Source organism: Lactuca virosa, chromosome 1 (assembly GCF_052849685.1).
Source record: "Lactuca virosa cultivar CGN04683 chromosome 1, Lactuca_virosa_CGN04683_v6, whole genome shotgun sequence".
Classification (NCBI taxonomy): Eukaryota; Viridiplantae; Streptophyta; class Magnoliopsida; order Asterales; family Asteraceae; genus Lactuca; species Lactuca virosa.
The window spans coordinates 187,935,044-187,960,869 of NC_136426.1; the positions used below are offsets into that span (position 1 = coordinate 187,935,044).

The 25,826-nt window shown below is 34.4% G+C and overlaps 1 protein-coding gene across 4 annotated transcripts; it reads right to left on the reverse strand.

The window, feature by feature from the left end:
* Positions 1-844: 844 nt before the first annotated feature.
* LOC145163265 (myosin-6-like) lies at positions 845-25,536 on the reverse strand. 4 transcript variants are annotated; one of them, XM_079082105.1, is made up of 14 exons: positions 25,487-25,536; positions 24,338-25,392; positions 23,884-24,057; positions 14,464-14,610; positions 14,196-14,345; positions 13,920-14,045; positions 13,687-13,757; positions 13,173-13,272; positions 5,264-5,320; positions 5,046-5,099; positions 3,445-3,516; positions 3,176-3,349; positions 3,012-3,082; positions 845-1,212 (listed from the first exon to the last, which is right to left on the reverse strand). In XM_079082105.1, exons 2-14 carry the CDS (start codon positions 25,265-25,267, stop codon positions 1,098-1,100), a joined length of 2,241 nt encoding a protein of 746 aa, XP_078938231.1. In that variant the 5' UTR covers positions 25,268-25,392; positions 25,487-25,536; the 3' UTR covers positions 845-1,097. The 4 variants fall into 4 exon arrangements, with proteins under 4 accessions (XP_078938231.1, XP_078938229.1, XP_078938234.1 ...); XM_079082103.1 differs by having other exon boundaries at positions 23,884-24,063; XM_079082108.1 differs by lacking the exons at positions 5,046-5,099; positions 5,264-5,320 and having other exon boundaries at positions 23,884-24,063.
* Positions 25,537-25,826: the final 290 nt, after the last annotated feature.

The following is a 25,826-nucleotide window of genomic DNA, read 5'->3' on the forward strand; positions in this document are numbered from 1 at the left end:
GAAGCTAATTATGTGTATGCATTCTTTATGTACTGTGGTATATGGTATCATGGAGGAATTCACTAAGCCCCGGCTTACAGTTATTAAATAACTGTTTTTTAGGATGTTCTTTGAATTAGAGAAAGAATCACACATGACTATACCTGCATCCAAGGCATTAATGATATATTTTAAGATTTCCGCTAAAACTCTCTTTTATAACTAAATATTTAATATAACGTGTGTAAGACTTATATTTTAAATAAATAAATATGAAAATTTTCACTTGAAAATCAAAACGTTTAATGTATTAGCTCCTTTCGTATGTTGAACGATGATGATCTGTACGCACTCCAGAGAGATAAAGAGTTTCATGTAGAATGTTTTTCTGAGGGTTATTAGTGAGTTTTTAGAGAGGATTCAAAAAGTGTGATCTTAACCAAGAATTTTATTTAAAAGAAAACTAACAAATAAATAAGTTTTTATTTGTTGAATAATTTGTGTTATTTTCTGCTTTTCTTATTGATTCATACCTAGTGTTCAGATTCCGGGATCATCACACTTTTTGTTATTGGTGTTCTTATTGCTTTTTAGCATTTGATTATTTTATAACACTAACCAACCCAATGAAGAAGGTAAATTTCTCATATATAACAATAATAAGCACAGAGCACAACTAAAAATCATCGCTTGTAAATGGTACGAACATGTTGACACACCATAGTCGAATGCAACACTTTCCAAAAAGGTGACATTATCACAACAACATATCAGCATGTAGGGATTAAGTTTCGGAAAATAATCAACAATACAAAATTAAAGAATCACGAAATTAGGAAAGCTACGCACCAATGACACAACCAACTCAAAGAGACAACAACAACAATCTCTGACCAAACCATGATAGGAACGTGTTCTAGTGGAATACATTGATAGCCATACCAATAACTACCGCTTGTAGAATAATTATACCGTCATAACATTTAAGATTCCCTTCCATTCAATATGCTTTAATTACAAAACCATGAAACTAAAATGGAGTTTTTAAAATCCTTGCCTTACATAAAACATCATTGCTCCACAACTTACATGAAACATAATTTGGTGAGGTATGGTCTTTAGTTGTTAAGAACTTTAAAGGCTCCACACTTTGAAAGTTCTATAGGAGGATTAATGTTTGCAAAATCGTTTACTTGCAAGGAAGTGTATAGGTCATCAACATTGAATGTTTTTCTGCATTTAAGAATCTCAGTTCATTATTTATACTCAGATGCATTTCTGATAGATAATAATAGCATATAATGTTTATTAATATTTAGTTACATTTGCAATATATAAGAGTATGATAACGTGTATTCATCGTAATAAAGTGAAATCAATTGCACTAAACTCATGATTTATTGATATCAGTTTTTGATGAAATTCGAATAGGTGAGCTACGGATTCAAGTTTCATAGAATAACCAACAAGTCATGAAGACGCAAATACATCACATTTAAATTTATTAGCATATCCTTGAGAGAAAGAAAAAACATATAGTATATTCTACATCTATCTAAAATTGCAACAATCTTAAACAATGTTATTCAACGAGTTTTATCGGTGGCTAACATATTTATAAATTAAAATATAATTTTCAATTTAATGTTACTTTTAACTATTGTTATGGTTAATTATTTTAAAAGTTACTTATTTGATCATACTTATTAATAAAATTAAATATAATTTTTATATTTAATGGTACTTTTAACTATTATAATGAATAATTTCAAAATTACTTATACGACTATATTCCGATCATATTTTTTTTTTTCAAATATCAACCATTGTTTTTAATCTAATTGTTATGTGATTTATATTTTTATGTTACTATTATTTATTATTGTTGTTAGTTAATTCAAAAACACTTATAAGTATTACAAAATATTTTTACAAATTACTTATTAGTGTTAAAAATTATAGATACTAAAGAGTTAATATTGAAATTCGAAAAGAAAATGATTTATTGTATTAATATACATGGCGAATATTGCAGGTTGCACAAAAAAAAAAGACTACAGAGTTTATTATTTTGCAAATATATGTTGAAAATAATAAGATATTAACTATAAAATAATAACTCTTAAACTAACTTCATATATAAATTTGTGTTTATTTTAAACCATATTATAACATATACATCTATTAGAATTATATCATTCAATAATATCTTCCTACAGAAAATTTAACTAATAATCAAAAAGAGTTTTTCTTGATATTTTATTATTTAATTTGACTTGTCGTTTTATATTTAGTTTATATAATTTTTTTAAATTATTTTAAAAAATAACATTTGAATATATTTTTATGTTTATTTTGTATTTTGATTTATGTTTTGGATTTAACCTAATATTTAAATTAACATGTGAGTATAGTATAATAATTATTTTAAAAGTCTAATAATAACAAAATTAGATTTAACACTTAATAACATATTTTAAAATAATAATTAATTATACTAAGTTGAAATTGAAAAGGTTATGAAAGTTTCAAGTGCATATGAGATGATAGAAAAAAAAAATTCTTATTTATAATGTAATAGGATATGATATAGATGATATCACGTCATTGTCTTGCAGGCCATGGGTCAAGACATCTTTGCAATCGAGCCTACATGGAAGTGTTAATATATCACATTGGTGCGATATAATTCTATATGTCTCTATATATGTGAATATATGTGAGAGTTTTTTTTTTTTAAGACTGTTTTGTTGATTGAGTCATCGAATTGAGTTTTTGATGAAGGAAAAAATATTACTAAAAGAATATTATCGAAATTGTATAATTGGCATGCGTTGGAGGTTGGATAGTAATAATAATTTAAAGATAATTGTGTAATAGCTAGTATATATTGTAATCGGGTTGCTGCAAAACTCGATACTAGTTAGGGGCCTTTTTTCAAAGCTACGTAATGTGTGACATTTAATGTATGAACTATCTAATCATATCACCTCATCTTCCAACAAACAACAAAAAACGAAATTGCGTAATACCTGGAGCTATCAGTTAGTAGATAAGTGACACTAGAATGCACTTTCATCCATATCTTCATCATTATGATAACCTGGATAACACAATGACTAGTTAATTAATTAATATACCATATTATGATGACAGATTTAACTTCTTAAAATATTATTTTACATGTAGCACTTACATCGGAGGATACGTTGTGAGTGTCCTCCCAATACATAGTGCATATTGAATACAAAATTACGATGCATAGAATCTTCAGAAGATATTTTAATCCGTAGCTGGAACTGAGGTTTCGTCGATGGCAATAACCAAAACAAGAATTTACTCTCATCAATATCTTCATTGTTAAAATAACCTGGGTACAGATAACACGATGACCAGCTAATTAGTATACGATATTATGGATACATATTTAAATGTTTAAAATGAAATTATACATGTAGCACTTACATGGGAGAATACATCGTTAGGGTCGAGCCTATAAATTGTGCATAATCTATGCAATTGCGGGATGCTTAGAATCTTCAAAATTCAAAAAATTCAAAATTAAATAAGTAAATAATGGAGTGTCAACTTTATTCAAATTTTGAAAATTAAAAATTATATCCTTATACTATTTTCCAAATATATGGTATCTATCTTTTAAAAATTCTATTATTTCAGGATTACTTATAATCGAAAATATCATGGTTATCAAAATCGCGATCTTTATTTTAGATCCGGATCGTAAACGGATCATATTTGGAGTAGGATTGCAACTAAGATCGTAAGATCGAAAGTAGGATCGAGATCCGATCCGATCGTATCTTCCCTTGATATATATATATATATATATATATATATATATATATATATATATATATATATATATATATATTAAATGAAATTTTTTACTACTTTATGTCTTTTATCCTTTACCAATTACCGTTTACCAGTTTTTGTTGTGACTTATAACTAATATTTTGAAGTTTTTATAACTTTTGAAAAAAAAAATTGAATGTTTGAAATACTTTTCATGATTAAAAATAAAAAATTAAAATTATATTTTATTTTGTGGGATCTTAGGATCCCGGCCTGATCTTATGATCCCGATCTTGCAAACCCAAAAACGATCCTACCTAGGATCCTGATCTTAACAACTTTAGGATGTATGGGTCCACTTGGATGTGGACCCCACCATATATATATATATATATATATATATATATATATATATATATATATATATTGTGTGCATGTAGAATTGATTCTGGACCAATCGTTTTAGTTATTTTAAGAAAATAACTCTAAATATGATCCGGATCGTAAACGGATCTTAACAACTTTAGGATGTATGCCTCCATTCAAAATCTCTCTTTCTCTCTCTCTCTAAAAGACCAAAAATAGCTCTACACTCCTTAATAATTAGCGCTATTTGCTGGAACTACTATAGAGCTATCTAGTATTTTTCTTAAGAGGTTATAGTTTACTTTGTGTTATGTTTGGGATGAAGACTGAGGCTATTTTTTCTAATTGTTTCTACGAATGATTAGTTGTTGGTTTGTTGATTTTTTTCTTAATTTTATATTTATGTATGTGAATCAGTGTATCGATCTATATACTTGTGTTCAGTTAACAGACTAACAGTTAACCAAATTAAGAGTTTCAACTTTTTAGCGTTTAATGTTTTTGATTAATTTACATGGTCAAGGCTATGCACCCCACTTGACTTGTAGGCTCGATCCACCATTGTCTCCATAATTGACATATGCATAATGACTAAAAACACTATTTACTAAAATTTAGTCTTTCATATATATAGTAATGCTTACTAGCATGACATTCTCTGATTGGATTGATTAGTGAGATATTAATTACAATGATCAACCTTGTTTTGCCAAGTTTTAGGATTTCCACGAGTAGAATTGTTATTGAAAGTAGATTCTAATTCTGCGGTAAGGTCTACAACTGTGTTATAACAATAGGTAATTAAGTTGTAATGCGAACTCTGCAATATTGAGATGAGAATTGTAGTAATGGGTCATTCGTTTATGAGGGAAAAAGAGATTTACTTGGAATAGGTTGGTGATTTCATCGTAGGATAACATGTGCTTTTCCTGTATCACCTGGAGGTAGTAAAATTACTGAATAAGTGTGACTAGTATAACAATGAACGATTTATATATACACTTTAAGTCGAAGTTTAAAAAATTGTAAAAAGTTCAATATTGGGAGAGAAGAGAAACATGTTAGAACCTCCAGGGTACAACATAAATTGGGGGAAACATACCAGAAACTCAATAGCTTGTCGGATATGTTGAAGTTCATCCCAGGCTAAGACATCAAACTGTCGCATATAAAATATTTTTCAGAACCTAAAGTGACCAAATAAAGCTTAGCTAATTGCATCAACAAAGAGTTACTTGAACAATTTGAATTCGATCTAACCTTAGATGTTGTCCTTATCCCTATTCTAATAAAAGAATAGTTTTATTCTCCTTTTGACATGTGTCATCCTATTAAGTCTCCTAATTAATGCATATTTTATTCTTCTTTTGCCACGTGTCTCCTTATTATGTCTCCTAATTAATGTATGCCACTTGTCAACTCCATTTCAAATTTTAAATTTTAAAATTTCCACTTTAATTACATTAAATTAATAACATTAGAATAAAAATTAATATAAAAATAATACAAATGATATAATTTCACATATTTATTTAAATCAATGATTAAAATTTATATAACTAAAAAAAACTCTTAATTAATAATTTATTTAAAACAATTAATTAATAATTTTGTGTTTTTACTATAAAAATTTAATTAATTTTGTGGTTTCCACGGGTTATAAACTAGTTAGGATATATATAAATTTTTACAAATAAATTATAGAACTAGACATTAAACATGTATTTAAACCATAAAAACTTACTTGTTAATTGTGTGCTAATAGTTTTGTTTTGATCTAGACATATTTGTGAATGCATGATGTCTGTATGTATACTCGGGTGTATGTATGTAACTATGTATATACATAATTTATCTATGTATGTATGCATGTTTGTGTAAATTATGTTTTTAGCTGCAACTAAATAGAAATAAAAAACTAGTGACTTGGGATCCTATGAAGTTTACAATCATCATTTTAGTACAATAAAAGTATTTTAGGCCTATTTTTGTATTGGACTATTTTAGCCTTTTAGTTAGGTTAATTTTAGATAATTTTTCTATTTATATGCTTATTTACATTTATTTATATTTCATAGTTTTCTTTCAACAATGAAATCTTAGCCATTTTCTATTGAGATTGCCATTAATTTATATAATATAAGAGCTCTATCAAATCTAAATTATTTTTGTAGATCGATTGTTATTTTTTATTGAAAGAAAATAATGTAAATGTTCATCAACTTGACATTGTAAATCAACTGGACATTGTTCGTCGTTTAGCACTATACGACTCAATATTGTTCTTCGACTAGAGAGTTTTCATAGACTTAGTAATGTTCATCAGGAAAAAAAAACAAATTTTGAGATTGTTGTTTGTTCATTTTGGTAATTGCTCGAAATTGTTTGTTGGTTATTTTCGGTATTTGTTTGCTTTGAATACCGTTAATAAGGCTCTCAAGGACGACTCTCTACAATTCATTAACACAGGGGCGAAGCCAGAATTTTAGGATAAGGGGGCTTATATCTTAATAAGATATTAAAATATTTTTATATCCAAAACATCATAACAGAGGCCGTAAAATAAAAAAGAAATTCATAAAGAAAAAAATTGTTTAAATAAGAACTACATCCATCTTTAGTATTATCACTAACTAGATGCAATTTTAGGTCTACACATATTCTATTAGTTTGAAAAAGGAATCAATGGTTCTTTTCATATGAATGATTTACCTTGTGATTATAATAAACCAAATTACTAATGATATTAAGTTATTAGTTAAAAGTTATAGAAAATGAAAGATGCTATAAGAATTAATGTTTACCTTCTTTTGATTAGAGAATTGAAATCTTGTAGATATAGTAGTATAACTAAAAACAATTTCTTAACTGAAAGAATTGAAGAATTAAATAGCTATCAACAATATTGGTTAATCATCACTTACAAAATCTATTTATGAATAAATGAGGATGCAATCAAAATATCTAGTGAATAATTGATAACAATAGAGGTATAATCAATGGTAAATTAAAATAAAAGAAATATGAGTGAAGGCAGTGAGAATTAAATCAAACATGGGTGTCAAGTTACAATTTCATACTGTCATTTTTTTATATATAACAATTGTCTTTTAAAAATGATTGGGAGGGGCTCATATTAGTAATTAATCGATATGGGCTAGAAATTTATTTGTGGGCTCATTTTATCTATAAATTAGTTGAACTTCTAAATGAGATTAAGTAGGGCAAAGCACCCGACAGCCCCCCCTACTCTCTGCATTAACACTAAACTATATAGAAAATATTATGTATATTGGAGTTATGTGATGAAGAATTTTTTGTAGCATAGACATATATGAGGTATTGTTACTAGTATAAAAGGAAAACCAGTTGAAGAAAAAGCTTCTAATTATGCAACACCACTCCAAGCTTTCGAGAATAGTTCTAATATTACCACTAGGATCGATCACCATGTTCTTCAGTCAGTTGGCATCCAATTGGAGATACACTAAAATAAATTTGGTATCACTTGGATAAACTATACACTTAAACAAATTTTGCTAAAGGCAATGAAAGACTGATATTTGAGCCCTCCAACAGAACACTATGAGTGTTCATGATTTTTATTTTATTATGTCAAATTTAAAGGATTTGTTGGTCTCAAAGAGTCTGCTAAACTAAAGGCTTTAAACCATACATTGCTAAAAGGGAAGATCAATGCTTGGTGGAGTTTTTGATGGCACTACATTTTGATTTTGAAGGCATACATAGAACAATTCTCCATTGTACCCCTCTTCACGTACTTGAGTCAGTTGTTCATGATCTGAATGTAGATGAAACTCATATCAAGTATCTGGTTGCCAAATGGTCTAAAGCTTCCATTATGCCTATTATTTTTAACATTCCACCTTAACCTAAGCCAATTTGTTTCCACAATCCCCTAAAGTTGCCATTGATGAATGTGTTTTTAGCAAACAGAGGAATCATTAGATATGTTAGGCCCACTAAAATTGAACAAAGCGAAACAAAAACAAATGTTTTCATAACAAAACATACATCTAGACATTTTCGCACATCTTTTGAACCGGACCGTCTACTCCTACACTGTAGGCACCACATCCACCATAGTTCACCGTTTTTGTACCTTCTATAGAGACCGATCATTAAGCAACCATCATACCACCATCTAATTTGGACCATATGATTTTAGGCCTTGATATAATACATTGCCTCTAATCCAAATGCAATGTCAGCATCGATATGTCATTCGTGTATGTCTTCATCCAATACTTCAGGTATTCCTCGATTATTATGAATCCTAGATTCTACTGTATATCACCGTATGTCATCATGTTTGTCATCCTATGTTTCTTGGTTTTGTAGTTCACCTATTTCTGTTATACCTACTAATGGTACATAATTGCCAATATGTGTGGGTTCTATTAATACCCCTCATATTTCTCTCACGGATGTCTATTATATTCCTAAACTTGTTTAAACCTTGGTTTGGTCAGTCATTTATGTAAATGTGGATATTGGGTCTTCTATTTGGATTCTATTTGTTTTGTAAAGGATCTATAATCTTAAAGATTGACCGAGATCCGCAGTAGGCCAAGGAGAATTCTATGTTGTAGATTAGGTTAAAGTTTCGAATGTTGCTGCATCTATTGTTGATTTGTCTTATTTTTGTTTGAATCGTTCTTATTCTGATTATTATCTTTGATATTCTCATTTGGGACATCTACCATCTTCATGTTTATAGTTTTTAGACTCTTCCGGTATTTTGGGTCGTTTCATCATCTATGCTATTTCTAACTATAGTGGTTGTAAAATTGCAAAATTTTCTACTTTATCGTTCAATAAAAATGTCACTTATTCATTTTATCCTTTTGATCTTGTTAATTGTGATGTGTGGGTCCATCCCCAACTTGTTTCAAGGGAGGCTCCTCCTACTATTGTCTCATGTATGGGATTACACTCATTATACTTGGGTTTATCTCATGAAGTGAGTGCATGTCTGGTTTGAATTTCAGAGCTCCTGTCAAGACACAACACATGTGTGGTATATGAAACCTTAGCCATTATCTTTTGAGATTACTATTAGTTTAAATATCAATCGAATTATAATACCATCCTAACAAACCTAATTTGGAGCAGATGTTCATAGGACTATGAATCCAAAGGAAACTACGAGGTTGTATCACATTGACAAATTTTTCTCCAATTTTTATTAAAAATGCAATATTTGTTATATTTTATTCCTTATTATGTTGCAATATACTATTGAGCTATGGATTCTAATATACTTTTTGACCTCATTTATGCTACTCAGATTTAGCCATGGAATCCCCAACATATACGTGGTAGCCATGAGGGTAAATGTAGGGGTGTCTGTTGTATACCCCGATGAAAGGCCAGTGGGGTCTGGTAGAAATATAAGCGGGGTAGTTTATGGGGTCAATAGTTGGTTGGTCTTCATGCATGGTTTATAGACTCTATCCATATGACGTGCAGGCAGTGGCGGTGGCCGAACGTTTTAATGGGAGTGACACTAAAAAAAATTTCTGAAAGGAGTTCACACAAGACCACAGAGCGAGAGAGAGAGCCTTCGCTTACCTGTTTAATAAATCTAAATTAGTAGTGGAACTCGTATTTTAATCCGGTGTACCTAATAGAAAAAACAAAAAAAAAACATTAAATTTTTTTTTACACAACGTGCCTGAATCGGAGCACCGGCCCGGGACACCCCGGGCTCCACTAAGGTCCGCCACTGCGTGCAGGTACTTGCAAACTATAAAATTATATCACCTCGCTGTATATATTGATGCTCTTTCTTTGCTGAGTTGTGTATGTGTGTTAGGGAATTGTGATTTTTCATGCAGAGCCGGTCAAGACGGTGGGCAACCCGGGCGACCGCCTAGGGCCGACGACTCCAGGGGGCCCAAAATTTATGGGTTATGTAGTTTATATATATAATTTTTTTTTACCTAAATGATTTTTAGGGCCTAAAGTTGAATGAAACTCAAATTAGCTCAAAAGATAAACAACTTAGTTTGCTTGTTAGTGCTAATTGAACACGTCTATATTGAAGAGTGTGTGGTATATTTTTAAATCTTTATTATATTTGTCTTTAAGGGGCCATTTTTTATTCTTTTTGTCCCGGGCCCCATATATGTTTGGACTGACCCTGTTTTCACGATAATAAAGTTTTCTATCTCTCATTCGCCCATGGATCAACCAAGAAATGTGATTGTGTGAACGTAAATCATTGTCTTTAATATTTTCAATTGCCTCATTATTTAAGTGGAATTGTGTTTATCTTTTTTCTAGGTATTTTTTTCTTAATTATGTTAGGTAAAATATGAAAGGTTGAAAACATGTGAAATAAAAGAATCAAATTCAAACTGAAAGTTGAAAAATAAGTGGTGCATTCAACATGTTCAAACTTGAAGTTGATAGACTTTAAATTGGTTACAACTCTTTCTGTTTTCACATGGCAAACATTCACTTGTATATATGCATGTATGTTTTGCATATTTGGTGTGCAAAAACTTGAGAGAACATCAAGTGTAGAATGTCAAGCCAATTGTAATCTTGTAAGTTTTAATAAAATTCTCTAGTTGCAGCCCGTGGACGTAGGATTTGCACCGAATCCGAACCACGTAAAATCCTTGTGTTCTTCTTACTTTATTTTCGTGAGTTTGTGTGTGTGATAGTGTGTTTCCGCTGCGTGTACCCGGTCCGGTTCCTAACAACTGGTATCAGAGCCAGATTAGCGAGGTTTGGAGGGTACAATCATTTTTTTTTCACGCACGAATGTACCTTATTTGTATCTTGTTTGTCGTAATGGCTGAAGACAAGGTTGTAATCGAAAAGTTCAACGGTTCTGATTTTAGCTGGTGGAAAATGCAATTAGAAGCATTGCTATGTCAGAAAGACTTGGACATGGTACTCGGAAACAAACCGGAGAAAATGGAAAAAGCTTTTGAAGATGCGTGGAACTCAAAGGACAAGAAAGCCAAGGCGGTTATTACATTGTCGTTGACGAAGAGCGTTGCTTTCAACATCATGAATGAAACCACGGCGCGTGGTATGATGGAGGCTCTGTCAAATATGTATGAGAAACCATCGGCGGCTAACAAGGTGTTCTTGATGAAGGAGTTGTTCACTACAAGGATGAATGAGGAAGGCTCAGTTACGGTTCACATTAACAATCTAAATTCAATTTTGTCCAGATTATCATCTGTGGGAATTAAATTTGATAACGAGACTCAAGCATCACTGCTACTAGCTTCTCTACCTGATAGCTGGTCCGGAACAGTTACTGTTGTTACGAGTTCCGTGGGGACCAGTGGTATGACTTTTGAAGGGGTTAGAGATTTGGTTCTTGGCGAAGATATCAGACACAAGAATCAAGGTGGATCTTCTTCTTCTGATTTATTAAATGTCGGAAGAGGTAGAGGGAATAGCAGGAGCAGTGGGAGTCGGGGAAAAAGTTCTTCTAGAACTTTGAAGAATGTGAAATGCTGGAACTGCCAAGAGGTGGGACATGTTAAGAGTCAATGTCCAAAGAAAGAATTAAACATTGCTGGTGCTGAGAGTGTGTCTGAGGATGATGCACTGATACTCAATATGGAAAGTTCTGTGGACTCTTGGGTCATGGATTCAGGGGCTTCGTTTCACGCCATGGACAACGGGGAAACGATGGTGAATCTAAAAAAAGGAGATTTTGGAAAGGTACGGTTAGCAAATGACGAGATGCTTCAAGTAACGGGCATAGGAGATATTGATCTAGTTACTTCATTGGGAACTACATGGAGCCTGAAGAATGTCAGGGTTATTCCGGAGCTGAAGAAAAAATTGATTTCTGTTGGTCAGCTGGATAAACAAGGACTGGAAGTAAGGTTTGGTGGTGGTAAATGGATGGTGGTCAATGGTAATTCGGTGATTGCTCAAGGTATGAAGCGTGGGTCATTGTATATGGTTGATGTACCTGCTGAGGGAAGTATGACCATCCCGATTAAGCAAAACAAAATCTGGTTCGCTAAATCTACTGCTAAGAGAGTTCATTTTTGCAAACATGAATTCTGGAGCCAAGGGGATGTTAGCTGAACGAGTCGGAAATTCTAAACCATTCAGGGGATTCTGTGACAGTGGGAGCACGGGGTGTGTTCCGGGTACAGTTACAAAGAGCCGTTGGGTTTTGAAGACTAAGACTGGAAAATTCTCTCTTGTTGGAAGTTTGCAAAGTTTGGAGAGTGTTAGTGGTCCTCGGTGTATCTCTGGATCTGGTGGAGTGTCCAAACCGGTTGAGACAGAGGATGAGTCGGTGGTGCGATTAGCCACGACTGAGTTGGAGCTAGTGGGAGCTTCAACTGGCCCTTCTAGTACTTGAAGATGAGGGGCGGCTACAATTAGAGAAATGAGACTAAGTTTAGCTTGTTCTTAGGAACTGGAGGCTTGGAAGACTTGGTTGTTTTAAGATTACTAGAGTTGGATGACAGAGACGGACCATGTTGTTCAAACTTTCAAGTGGGAGATTGTTAGGTAAAATATGAAAGGTTGAAAACATGTGAAATAAAAGAATCAAATTCAAACTGAAAGTTGAAAAATAAGTGGTGCATTCAACATGTTCAAACTTGAAGTTGATAGACTTTAAATTGGTTACAACTCTTTCTGTTTTCACATGGCAAACATTCACCTGTATATATGCATGTATGTTTTGCATATTTGGTGTGCAAAAACTTGAGAGAACATCAAGTGTAGAATGTCAAGCCAATTGTAATCTTGTAAGTTTTAATAAAATTCTCTAGTTGCAGCCCGTGGACGTAGGATTTGCACCGAATCCGAACCACATAAAATCCTTGTGTTCTTCTTACTTTATTTTCGTGAGTTTGTGTGTGTGATAGTGTGTTTCCGCTGCGTGTACCCGGTCCGGTTCCTAACAATTTATATGTTATTTCCAACCACAACAAATAATATCTATTTCTGCAAACAAATGTGGCACGCAAATAGTCGGCATAAACAATTACCTTTTGTGGTGGCTGAGAACACCATAGCTCCAGCTCCGCTAAACCGGATTTCACAAATTCCCCATTTTTGAAGGTACAATTCTCGTGACGCGTAAGGAGACTACATGATGAAGATAACTTCAAATGAATATAAATGATGGGAAACAATGGAAATGAAAGGGGAAAAAAGTTAAGGGTGCGTTTGGTTGTAGAAAATTACCAGTTTTCGAGGAAAATTTTCAAAGAAAAACGGAAATTTTCAAAGTTTTGTTCGTTCAGTTTTCCAAAATTTTCCAAGAAAATGAAAATTATCAGTTTTCCAAATTTTATGTAAATTAGAAAAATGATTTTTACAGTTTTCCAAATTTCTAAGATGGAAAATGAAAACTCCTCCGGTTTCATCTAAACGCGTTTTCTAAAATTGTCATTGAAAATTGAAAATAAAAACTCAACTCTATTTTCTGAAAACATTTTCTTAGAAAATGAAAACAATTTTCCACAACTAAACACACTTTAAAGTTGCGTAATAAAACACCTATTAAAGAGCTGTGTATTAATATAGGAGAAAACTTGAGCTAATATCTTCTGAACAATTATTGGAGGCACCTGAAATGCAATTATTTGAGAAAATCTCGTAAACAAAACTTTTTGGACAATTTTAATTTGTAAATTTATTAATTAATTTTTCTTATGGAAAAAATAATTGCAAAAATGATAAGTATTATATAAATCAATGGAGAAACATGAGGTTGCAGATAATGCACTAACATAATTTTCTTTCATCGTTTTGAGTAGATTGTTAAGGTGATCAAGAATCCCTTGCCAATCACTGAATTGAGAATCTTCGCGAAAGGATTTTCTAGAACTTGTTAGTCCCTCGAATGTTTGTGGAGCCTGAATTTCAAAATTGTTATCCGGGTGTATTAATGCATCGATCACGTGTAAATAATATGCAAATTAGTAATTAAGAAATAAGAATATATATATTATGATCACACGGATAAAAAAAAGACTATAGGTGTGAAAGAATCCAAGTTGAACTACCTCAATGGACGAGGCAAGTAATGGTTGCAACTCTTTAATCATGTCGTCACAGATAAAGTTGTATATATTCTCTACATATTCCGTTAGTTGATCCATGAAATGTAATGCTGGTTTTTTTACTTGAACTTGTCGTACAACCTCCTCCTCATCCTCATCAACGTAGACACAAGGATGTACCAAATCAGTAGATATATAAGTATAAAACCATATCATTGAACAAAACTATCTATCTTGAATTGATGAAATTGATAATAATAAAAATCAATACCTTTATCATTTCTTCATGTGGCATAGTTGAAGGTGGTGGTTCCGGAATTGTACTTCCACCATCAAGTTTTTTACTTTTTTGGATTAAGAATAATAGATTAGATGCACATGATAACCAATACGCCATCTGCTCATTGGACTTTTGATACTGCAATAAGTTGAACGATTAACACAATTTATACAGTCTGGTCGAGAGAAGTGCAGTGATAGTTAATGCTCTAACAAAAAAAAAGTCCCTAAATGGTGTCATAGGGTGCTACATTTGGGTATTCTAGCTAACCCAAATTGAGAGAGCATAGATGTAAACCAAATTTGACCGAGTGGGTTAAGAACCCTCAAATTGCTATAAATGTTATATAATTCCCCTGTTTTTTCTGCTATAGCTTGTTGGTAGAGAAGATTTTTAATGATTTGCGGCTGAAAAAAAGAAATATTACAAATATTTTTATATTTAACAATAACTTGAAAATGGAAGTAATGCTTATTAATATCAGATAAAATAAGGACGTCACTGTTAATGAAATATATATCAATGTAGTTGTAATTATGCTATAAGTTTCCTAGATGAAAGGGCTAAAAATTCTTTCATGTATTTTGTAAGAATCAACATGACTAGATTAATTCATCTAAATCAATTAACGAATATATAGTTAATGCCCTTGAAATAGCTTGATTTCTGAAAAGTGATTTGTTTACCATTAATGTATTAGACTTAGAACGATTTCCCGTAATTGATATTTCATTCCATAAAAAAATATATACATTAATACAAGCAGTGTAACCTAATGGGCTTACAACAAATAAAATATATATGAGCTATCTATTACATTGGGCTAAATACATAAAGCATAATATAATATACACTAATACGCCTAGCACTAGCAGTTTGAGCAGGAGCACAAGAGAAAACTCTCAAATTGGACCAAAAATCTGTGAAGAGTGAAGTCGGGAGGCCCAGAAGTCTGTGTACTGATGATTGGAAGGGACGTGTAAAACCGAAGTTGCCTACGACATAGGGTTGGGTCGTGAAACGGGCTACCAGTATGATCCAGTTTTGACTGGGTGTCAGTACGAGTGTGACATGGATTACATGAAGACATGTGAGCTCGGTCAAAAAGTTCTGGTACGTATTTTCATCAAGGTTGTAAAAATTGTTTGATGGTAGCTCGTCGTTCGACTGACGATTAGCGATTAATCGAACTATGCAGGGATTAATCGCAGATTAATCGGGGACCCTTAATTATTAATAAAATTATTTAAAAAATTAATATTCCCTAAAAAAATAAGTATTTGAAAATTTAAATTTTGAAGTTTTGAAAAGTTTAGTTTAATATTTTAAAAGTTGAAATCTTAAAATCTTGAAAATTTAAAATTTTGGTGTAATATTTGAAAATTAAAATTTTTTAATTTTTAAAAATCTCCCGCCTATGACAGCCGAGGACCGCCAAACCCGAATTTGATCGATTTTGACTAACTTCCGCCAAGTACCCTAATCGTAATCGGTTAAAGCCCGTCAAACGATTAATCACCGATTTCCCGATGACAGTTTTCCCCACTCGACGTGTATCTATTGTATTATCCTCTTCCTACCTCTGTCATAATTATAAGGTGAAGCTATTTAATTCTCCATCTATTAGTTGTGCTTCTGCTCCATCTTTATCCGACGGCTCACAAACACGGCGTCTATTGTTCTGTATGACCCTATTTCACTTCGTTTTTTGTAGACGGATAATTGTTCATGGATTCAGTTAAATGAGCTGATTTCGATGTGTTTATTTATTTGTAGGTTGTTCTCACTGACAAGGCGTGGGGTTTGGGGATTTTGGCTTTCCAATTTCTTTGCCCTCCCGTTCTTTGCATTCCAACACAATTTTCCCAAATTTATTCGTGCAAGTCTAAAATTTGAGGAACTTCTATTTTGTTTTTCTCATATTGCTCAGAATTACAAGAGATGGAACTACTGATGAAGATTGTAAATCATTGCTGGAACAAATGAATCGTCTACCAGATCCTTCCCCACTGCCTATCTCATCTAATAACTTTCTCATCCCGTCTACGGCCTGTGTAACCAATAAAAATGGGATTAGTGTACGTCTCCACCGCTTCTCCTCGGAAGTATACGAACCCATTAGAGCTTCGCTATTCCTATCCTTCTTTCTTCTTTCTGCTTCCACCATTCCTCCTTTTACCGTCCGTGATCTAGTCAAATAGAACCACCACTTTCTTTTTTCTACGTCCCTTCAACGTCGTTGCTACCCTTCTCCTTCCGTAGTCTTTTCTACAGACTTTCAACACCGCCATGATTTTCATCGTTCAGGGCTTTAGTTAGATATGGACAGAGGTCTAGGCTCCACCGATCCACCGTAATCCACCGTCTAACGTTAAGCCACGACAAGGTAGGTCGGTTGAAAGGCTCTAGAGCATCTGATGTTTCCAATTTGGGGTTTCAAATTGATTCGTCTGTTTGGCAGCCGAAAAGGCTGATTGTGACAACCGTCAAATTCTGGTCAAGTCAAAGTCAAGCAAAGTCAATAAGTCAAACCGGTCAACTCAGTTAACCCATGTATACTAGGGTATGCGTTATGTAATTACTGTACAATTCACTATTTAATGATGAATCATCATTTGGAAAGTTCGAGTAGTTAAATTTCCTTAGCCTTGATAGTGGTAAACAATGAACCAAAGCGATAAAACACTATTGCACACTCATCGGGAGTGTGTAAGACCCTTAAACATGGCTTAACGGGGCTTACAGACTTTGCGTTACGAAGCCGAGCACTCAAAATGGTCACAAAAGAAGCCTCTCCCAAATCTCTCTCAAAAGTTCCTTTAACTTTTGGTAATCATTCGGGTCATCCCGACCCTTAACCAGGTCAAAAACCGCTTAAAACGGGGTAAAAACGGGTAAAATAGACGTAAGGACCCGAAACCCCTCTTAAGGGACCGAACCCTCTTAGGGCCGAAGGTCCTTATAGGGACCGAACTTCTGAAGAACCGAGACCCCAAGGACCGAACCCGCAGTCCCAAGAACCGAACCTGCTTGTCGGACCGAACCTCGCAAGGACCGAACCCGAAGGTCCCTTCGGTCCATTTCGCTTATGATCCCTTCGGTCCATTTCGCTTCTGATCCCTTCGGTCCATTTCGCTTCCTAGCCCACCTTCGCCTTCGCTCCATTTCGGGTCCAAACCACTTTCGCCTTCGGTCCATGACCAGAAGGGACCAAACCTCGGCCCAGTACCGAGAGGTCTCGCAGAAAGGCCATTTCTTCCCGGTTTTCGACCACGACTTCATTTTAAACCCGTTTTCCATCATTTTAATGCGGGATTTTCACCAAAAACTTTGTTTTAACATATAAGGCCCCATATTTATTAAATAATCACGTTTTGGGGGATAAATCTTATCCAAGAAGAGTGGGTGAAGTACAAGAGGTGGAGTGTTGACTTTTCTTTAGTTAATGACACAAGCAACCACCCATACCCACTCCATGACCAACCTACACCCTCCCCACCATACCTAGTCACTTCCTTGTACTTTTCCATCAATCTCCAGCCATCCCCACGTTCTAAGGGCTGGAAAACACACCCTCTCTCCTCACTTCACTCATTTTCTCTCATTTCCACCAAAAGATCAAACACTTTTCTCTCAACTCTTCTCTCTTAATTTCGAGATTTCCAAGGCATTTTCCAAGGCTTTACTTCTTCTTTTGGTAAGCATCTTCATCATCCTTATGATTATTACACTTCCTTCTACTCCAAATCATAGATTACTTACACAAATTCCATCATATTGGTGTTAGATCTTCGAATCTTCTAGTAACACTCTAAGTGTTCTTGAGTTGAATACTTCCTTTCTCCAACATCCATCCACTGAAATCACACAAGGTGAGTTCATACCCCTACATTTTCATGTTTTCTTAAGTTTTAAGGGGGGAATACAAGTTAAAACACCAAGAACACAACTAAACTTTTCCAACAGCTTTCATCAGGAAAGTTTAACTCCATTCATGGACTGTTTTGGTCAACTTAAACATTTTAGTTTTCAAAACTGTATTAGATGCAAATAGTTAAGGTTTATAAATTTAAAATGACTACTTGCACATGTTCATACGCTTTTTCTACAATTTTTGGCGATTTTTACAAAACTGCCTATCACTGTAGCTACGAATCCGGACCAGTCTGTGAATATAGACATTTTCACACAAGTTAGAGACATCTAAAAATAATGATAAAATTTATGAACAAACTAGACATATTTTCTAAACTCCCAGAGTTTAGGGATTCAGTTTTCAACTTCGTATGATTTTTCTGGGATTTTTCCAAAACAGTACAGAAATGTTAGAAACAAGTTGACAGCTTACAACTTCCATTCCCACCTTGTAACTTGTTGAGCAAGGAGTGTATCATTATGTGATTATATATTATTACATTATGTGTCATTTTGTCTTGGTATGTAAACATACATCAGAAAACAAATGGGTTTTTACTATATTAAGTATGGTGAAATAACAAATTGTCATAAACAAAGTTTACATCCGTTACATACAAACATTTGGTAAACCATGACAAGGATAGTGTTAATTGAATTCATGTGAATGATAATACATATTATTTACCTTATCTCGAAGATACAAATCATATACCAAGGTTTGCCACTACAGCTAGTAGTTTCAATAAACTATAATAAGTGTACACTACCAACAAATACGCTAACTATAGTAGGTATAGTTAGATTGCATTACATTACAAACAATTTGGATAAACTATAATATGCATAATTCATGTTCACTATCACTACTACTATTTTGTGAATTATGATATGTATAGTTTATGTTCACTTCCACCACCACTTTTGGATAAACTATAATATGCATAATTCATGTTCACTATCAATACCACTATTTGGTGAATTATGATATGTATAGTTTATGTCCACTACCACCACTTGATGACTATGATAAGCATAGTCTCGGTCTTTGGTTTTTAAGACTACATTCTATCTAGAATTGTTAGTTTTCAGCCATAATTACTAAGGGTATATGCTAGAGTTATATAGAATTAAGTCGTGATCGACTTAGAATTGGTGGGTCCGCTTTATTTCCTGTTCCTTGTTTGGTTGTGGGCCTAGGGCAGACCCATTACATTCGACGGTTTATTTAACTTTAATTTTATATAACTTATATACACTTGGAGATTATGGAAGGAAATTATTGGAAATTCTAGGATGCACTATTTCATAACATAGAAACTTTCAATTTACTCTTTAACGAAAATATTGGATTTTCTGGAACAACTTTATCGCTTTTACAAAAGGAAAAACAATTTATTTCTCAATTAAAACTCTTATGAACTCACCAACCTTTGTGTTGACACTTTTTCAAACAACTTGTATTTTTAGGAAATTACTAAACTTGTAATCAACTGCTTTCGAGGACGGGATGCTAAGGCGTTAAATTCAAAACTTATTTTGTCATCATGATGTAATTGATTTTGAAACATGTAAACTTACTCTATGATGTAACTCTTTCAGTTATATTGATGATGGTTGTGTTTGCTTTCTTCACTATTATAGTCGTTGTTATGATACTATACATGAAGTCATCCACCCCCGAACGTTTCCGCCGTTCTGGTTTGGGGGTGTGACATTGATGATGGTTTTCTCCACACAATAATCGTAATCGGTTAAAGGCCGTCAAACGATTAATCACCGATTTCCTGATGACAGTTTTCCCCACTCGACGTGTATCTATTGTATTCTCCTCTTCCTACCTCTGTCCTAATTACAAGGTGAAGCTATTTAATTCTCCATCTATTAGCGGTGCTTCTGCTCCATCTTTATCCGACGGGCCCCCAAACACGACGACTATTGTTCTGTATGACCCTATTTCCCTTCGTTTTTTGCAGACGGATAATTGTTCATGGATTCACTTAAATTAGCTGATTTCAATGTGTTTATTTATTTGTAGCTTGTTCTCACTGACAAGGCATGGGGTTTGTGGGATTTTGGCTTGCCAATTTCTTTGCCCTCCCATTCTTTTCATTCCAACACAATTTTCCCAAATTTATTCGTGCGTGTCTGAAACTTGAGGAACTTCTATTTTGTTTTTCTCATATTGCTCAGACTTACATGAGATGGAACTACTGATGAAGATTGTAAACCATTTATGGAACAAATGAATCTTAAAGAGAAAGACCTTACACATGAGAGATGGTTTGTATTTCAGACCGATTTCTACAAAACTGATTTTCGTTGAGATAGAAATAACCCCGAATGATCCCTTGTGGGTGAAATCCCTTGAAAATAAGACAAATCTCGCAGATAGTCATGGAAAACTCGATGGAGAGGAGGGACATGATGCGAGAAATCAAGGAAGCCGAGGAAGCAGTAAGGTTGATATCGTCAACATATATAAGAAGAAAGGCAGTGCAAGAGCCGTTTGGGTAGGTGAACAAGGAGAATTCAAATTTTCTATGAATTAATCTAATATGGGTAATGAACTTGGTGAAACTATGAAACTAGTCTCGAGGGGCTTGCTTCAAGTCGTATAGGGATTTCTATAAGAAGCAAATAGAATCAAGATGATGGAATCCCGAGGGTTAACACATGTAAACAGTCTCAAGAAGTTGGCCATGTAAAAATAATTCTTGACATCCAGCTGATGGATGGGCCACTAGCGGGATGCGAAAATGCTCAAGACCGAGCGTATACTGGTCGATTTGATAATCAAACTGAAAGTCTTATCATAATCGACACCTAGTCTCTAACTCTTCCCATTTGCAGCTAACCGTGCTTTGTACCTGTCAAATGATCCATCTTCTCTATATTTCATTATAAATAACCACATAAAAGATAGAATATTGGCCCCTTGAGGCCCCGAGACAAGTTTCAAGGTTTTGTTAGAAATAACATCCTCAAATTCATCTTGCATTGAAATGATCCAATCAAGGTCACGAAGGGCATGTAGACGGGATTTAGGAATTGGAGACTCAGTAGTGGTATGTTGATAGTAGTGGTGTGTAGATTAAGATTAGAAATAGGTTTGGAGATACCTTGTTTGACACGCATTATCAATGGGTGAGTAGGAGAAGGTTCTAGAGTGATATGACTGGTAGGGGATGAAATGGAAGTCATGGCACCCGAAGGGGATGAAGGAGAGTCGATAACTGGGGAGTTATGTCGGCCACTAGTGAGAAACAAAAGATGCCATATGGAGAGCCTCGACCCAATATTCAGGCGGCATGTTAGCTTGAAATAGAAGGGTACAAATCATATTATTTATGGTGTGTATCATAGATTCAGACATCCTATTTTGTTGGGATGTTTTGGGACAAGAGAAATGAAAGATGATGCCATTTTTGGTCAAATAAGGAGTGAAATTCCCTGTTATCAAATTCACCCCCATGATCACATTGGAAAGATTTTATTTTAATCTTAACTTGGGTTTTGACATATACACGAAAGTGTAAAAATTTACAGACGACTTTCGATTTGTTACGTAATGGATAACCCAAAGAAAATGCCAATAATGATCTAAAAATAAGACATAATAGTTTATTCCATAAATACTTGAAATTGGGGATGTCCAAATATCTGAATGAACAATATGAAAAGCACTAGAAACAACTGAAATAGACAAAGTAAATGGCAATCTAAAATGCTTGCCAAGATGAAAAGAATTACATATAACCCAGTTAATATTTTGACTACATGTAACACATTTTTTTAGTTAAGCTGAAGGACACGATGAGCCAGGTGACCAAGGCGTTGGTGGCATAAGGTGGGACTACAAGCAAGGAGTGCGTATTGAGTAGAGGGCACCGAGAAAGCTGGATAGAGATCGCCTGAGCTATTACATCTAAGAATAACTTGGCGGGTTCGATAATTGGTCAAAGAAAAACTAAAGTTGTCAAATTCAACGATAGCATCATTATATGTGGTGAATTTACGAACAGAGATACTTTTTTTGATTATGTCACGTGTGACAAGAACATTATGATGGTGAAGGGGACAGTGAGGTATGAGTAAATGGGCACAACCAATATGGGTAACATTGATATGAGAACTAGTATCAATAAGAACTGAATTTACTTTGAAACAATTACTAAGAGAGTGAAGTATACTTGTTTCCGAGGCCAAGTGAGAGGTAGCACCAGTGTCCATATACTAAGATGAGTGGTACGTGTCATTCATTGTCATTGAGTTCATGGTTGCTGCAATGTTGGTAGGTTGATCGTAGGTAGTCGGAGGGAACCATTGCCATGGGGGAGTGAGTTCAACCATGTGATCAGAAGCGTGAAAAGCAACAGGGGCTGTGGTGAGCGATCAAGATAAGCAATAGGACTGTTGCCCAACAGTCCTTGTTGCGCAATGACATTAGCTGGTGATGCGATGTAGCTGTTGTCCGGTGGTGTTCTAGCAGCGGCCCAAGGCGCTGCAGGCCATCCATAGGGAATCCAAGGTGAAGGGTAGAAAGACCAAGGAGGCATGAATGGAGGTTGTTTAGGAGGCTAGAAAGGGGAAGCGACCTGAGGTCGGATGTAGTCGATTGCTTGAGAGCGACGAAAGTAGGTGCTTCCACGGTTGTTGTAGTGGCGATTATTGTTGCTGTTTCGATTATCGTTGTTGCGAGATTGGGAAGATGAGCGAGACCAGGTGTAGAGTACAGTAGGGGTGAGGTGGGACGGGAGCGAGAGGCTCGACTTTCTTCAACAGAGAGGGTTGAACAGGCCTGAAGCAAAGTAGGAAGAGGCTCTTTGTGGCAAATGACAGTAGCAATATGGCCATATTTTTGTTCAAACCATTGAGAAAATAAAGAGTGTGTTTCGTGACCGGATTACCGATATTACTTTGTAAGTCGGCTGTGACCTTCATTGTTTCATAAAACTCATTGATCGATTTGTCTCCCATGGTCATTTGTCTGAGTTCGTTTTCAAGCTCCATAATGCAAGCCTCCTTTTTGTTATGGAAGAGAGCTTCAATGTCGATCCATAGGGTGTGAGCGGTGGAGCCGGTTTTCGTCACCATGTTGAGAAGGGATTGGGTTAGAGTTCCATAGATCCAAATCCTGAAAAGAGAGTCAAGGGTAGACCATTCTTCATCTTTATCTCCCTTCGGCTTTGAGGTTCCATCGAGATGGCCATGCACACCAAAACCGGTACAGTGAGTTTGGAACAACTCCCTCCAAAAATCATAGTTAAGTTGATTCAAGTCAAGAATGAGATACAAATGCTTTGATGTTGGATTGTTGGTGATAGACTTAGAAAGATTTCCCGTAATTGATATTTCATTCCATAAACAAATATATACATTCAAGGAGTGCAACCTAATGGGCTTACAACAAATACAATATATATGGGCTATCTATACACCACGCTTAATACATAAAACATAATATAATATACACTAATATAACGATGGAAGTACCTCAATTGCAGAAGGAAATACTTGAGCAATAAGTGTCTTGAACACCATGGGGCTTTCTGCTTCAAGAAAATTCCAATGGAGAAGACACTTGTATATGGTAAATGCTGCAACAGGTTTTCCGTGACTAAATCCTTGGTCTTTCTGAACACACTCAATAAGGGCAGAAACGTTCTCCTGCAACTATATTCGAATTCATATTAATAAATATTTTTGTATTTATAGACTTCTTCAAACTTACAACTTGAAAAGCGCACAACTTAAAGAAATTTGAGAACGCGAGATAAATAAATGGAAATGGAGATTATCTATATTTAACCTTTCACAAAAAGTAAGTTCCATAGGATAAACGGATAAAGTTAAATTAAACCAAAATTTTGTTGTATGTCTCATGATATTTTCCAATCTTGCTATAAATCAAGACTTCTTTTAAAATCATTAAATGAAAAACGCTTACTTGAGTATCCAATGCTTGCTCAATGCTCTTAATCACCATGTCAAATGTAGGACGTTTCTTGAAATCGTAACTAATGCACTTACATGCAACTTCGTTAAATTTATAGAAGGAACGATAGCTAATTTGATCTATTATATTGGGATCAATTAATTTGTGTAGTTCACTGTGATAGTATCTTCGAACGAACTTTATGAGAGAGTCAGACATATCCTCTCCGATTCTCCTTGTTTGATAAACCAACATCCCACTCAACATTTCAAACAGTACCACACCAAATGAGTATACGTCCGACTCTTGACGTAGGATGTTGCTTTCAATGTAAGTGGGATCTATGTAATACTGGGTACCCGCAACCTTTGTATATATATGGCTACTTGGATGACTTTTGGTTCCTGATCTTGACAACCCAAAATCACAAATTTTTGCAACCATATTGTCATCTAAAAGAATATTGGCACTCTTGATGTCTCGGTGTATTACACTGTTATGCTCCCCACGACCCACATGAAGGTAATTGAGACCTCTTGCTGCCTCTAGACAAATCTTCAGGCGCTGTACCCATGTTATGCAGCACATCTTATTTTGATCTTTGAGATGATGATCAAGGCTTCCATTGGTCGCATACTCATAAACTATAATCTTCTCATTTTCTTCATCACAATAACCAACGAAGGAGATGATATTTTCATGGTGGAATCCGGAAATCTTCTCGACCTCGTTGCGGAATTCGCGCTCCCCTTGATAGCTATCCTTAGCTAGGCGTTTGATAGCAACTATGCGATCTTGCCAGTGTTTTGAGAGTTGTCCTCTGTAGACGTAACCAAATCCACCACCTCCAATACATCTTTGTGGACTGAAGTTCTCGGTGGCAAGGTTGATCTCCTCCAGAGGAACTGAATAATTTTTAAGGTTTAGGCGTGAAGAAGACATTGTCTTATGATTTTGGTGATGAAGGCTGGTAATGGTAGACGCACCCCTCTGGCTGTCAATAATATAGAATGGAGTTTGCTTACAGGCCTTACTTAATTGCCATGGCTTTAATCAAATTTCAACTCCTGCAAAATTAAATATTATAAGACATAGAGCAAATCTTGAACAGATATATTGCCCATGGTTTTATTATAAGACATAGAGAATATTTGTTCGCACCTCTTTCGTTTTCCGTTTCATTTGTAGTTTTTGTAAATATTTGTTCCAACATTTAAACCTTTTTAAAGATATGAACATAACAAATAAAATAATATTCAAGGGTACAAAAGAAGTATAACTAAAATACAAGAAAATGTCAGTAAAGACCGTATTGATAATCGGTGGAAGAAAATAATTGTCATATATAAATGTTAAATAAGTTGATGTAAAGAAAAAGTCTTAAAGTACGCAATAAAAAAAGAGTTAATGGGCTTTTCGGATCATATATATTTTATTTTTTATTGAACCCAAGGCATTGACTTCTAGCGGCTTCGCATAGACCACATGTTACGTTCTTTAT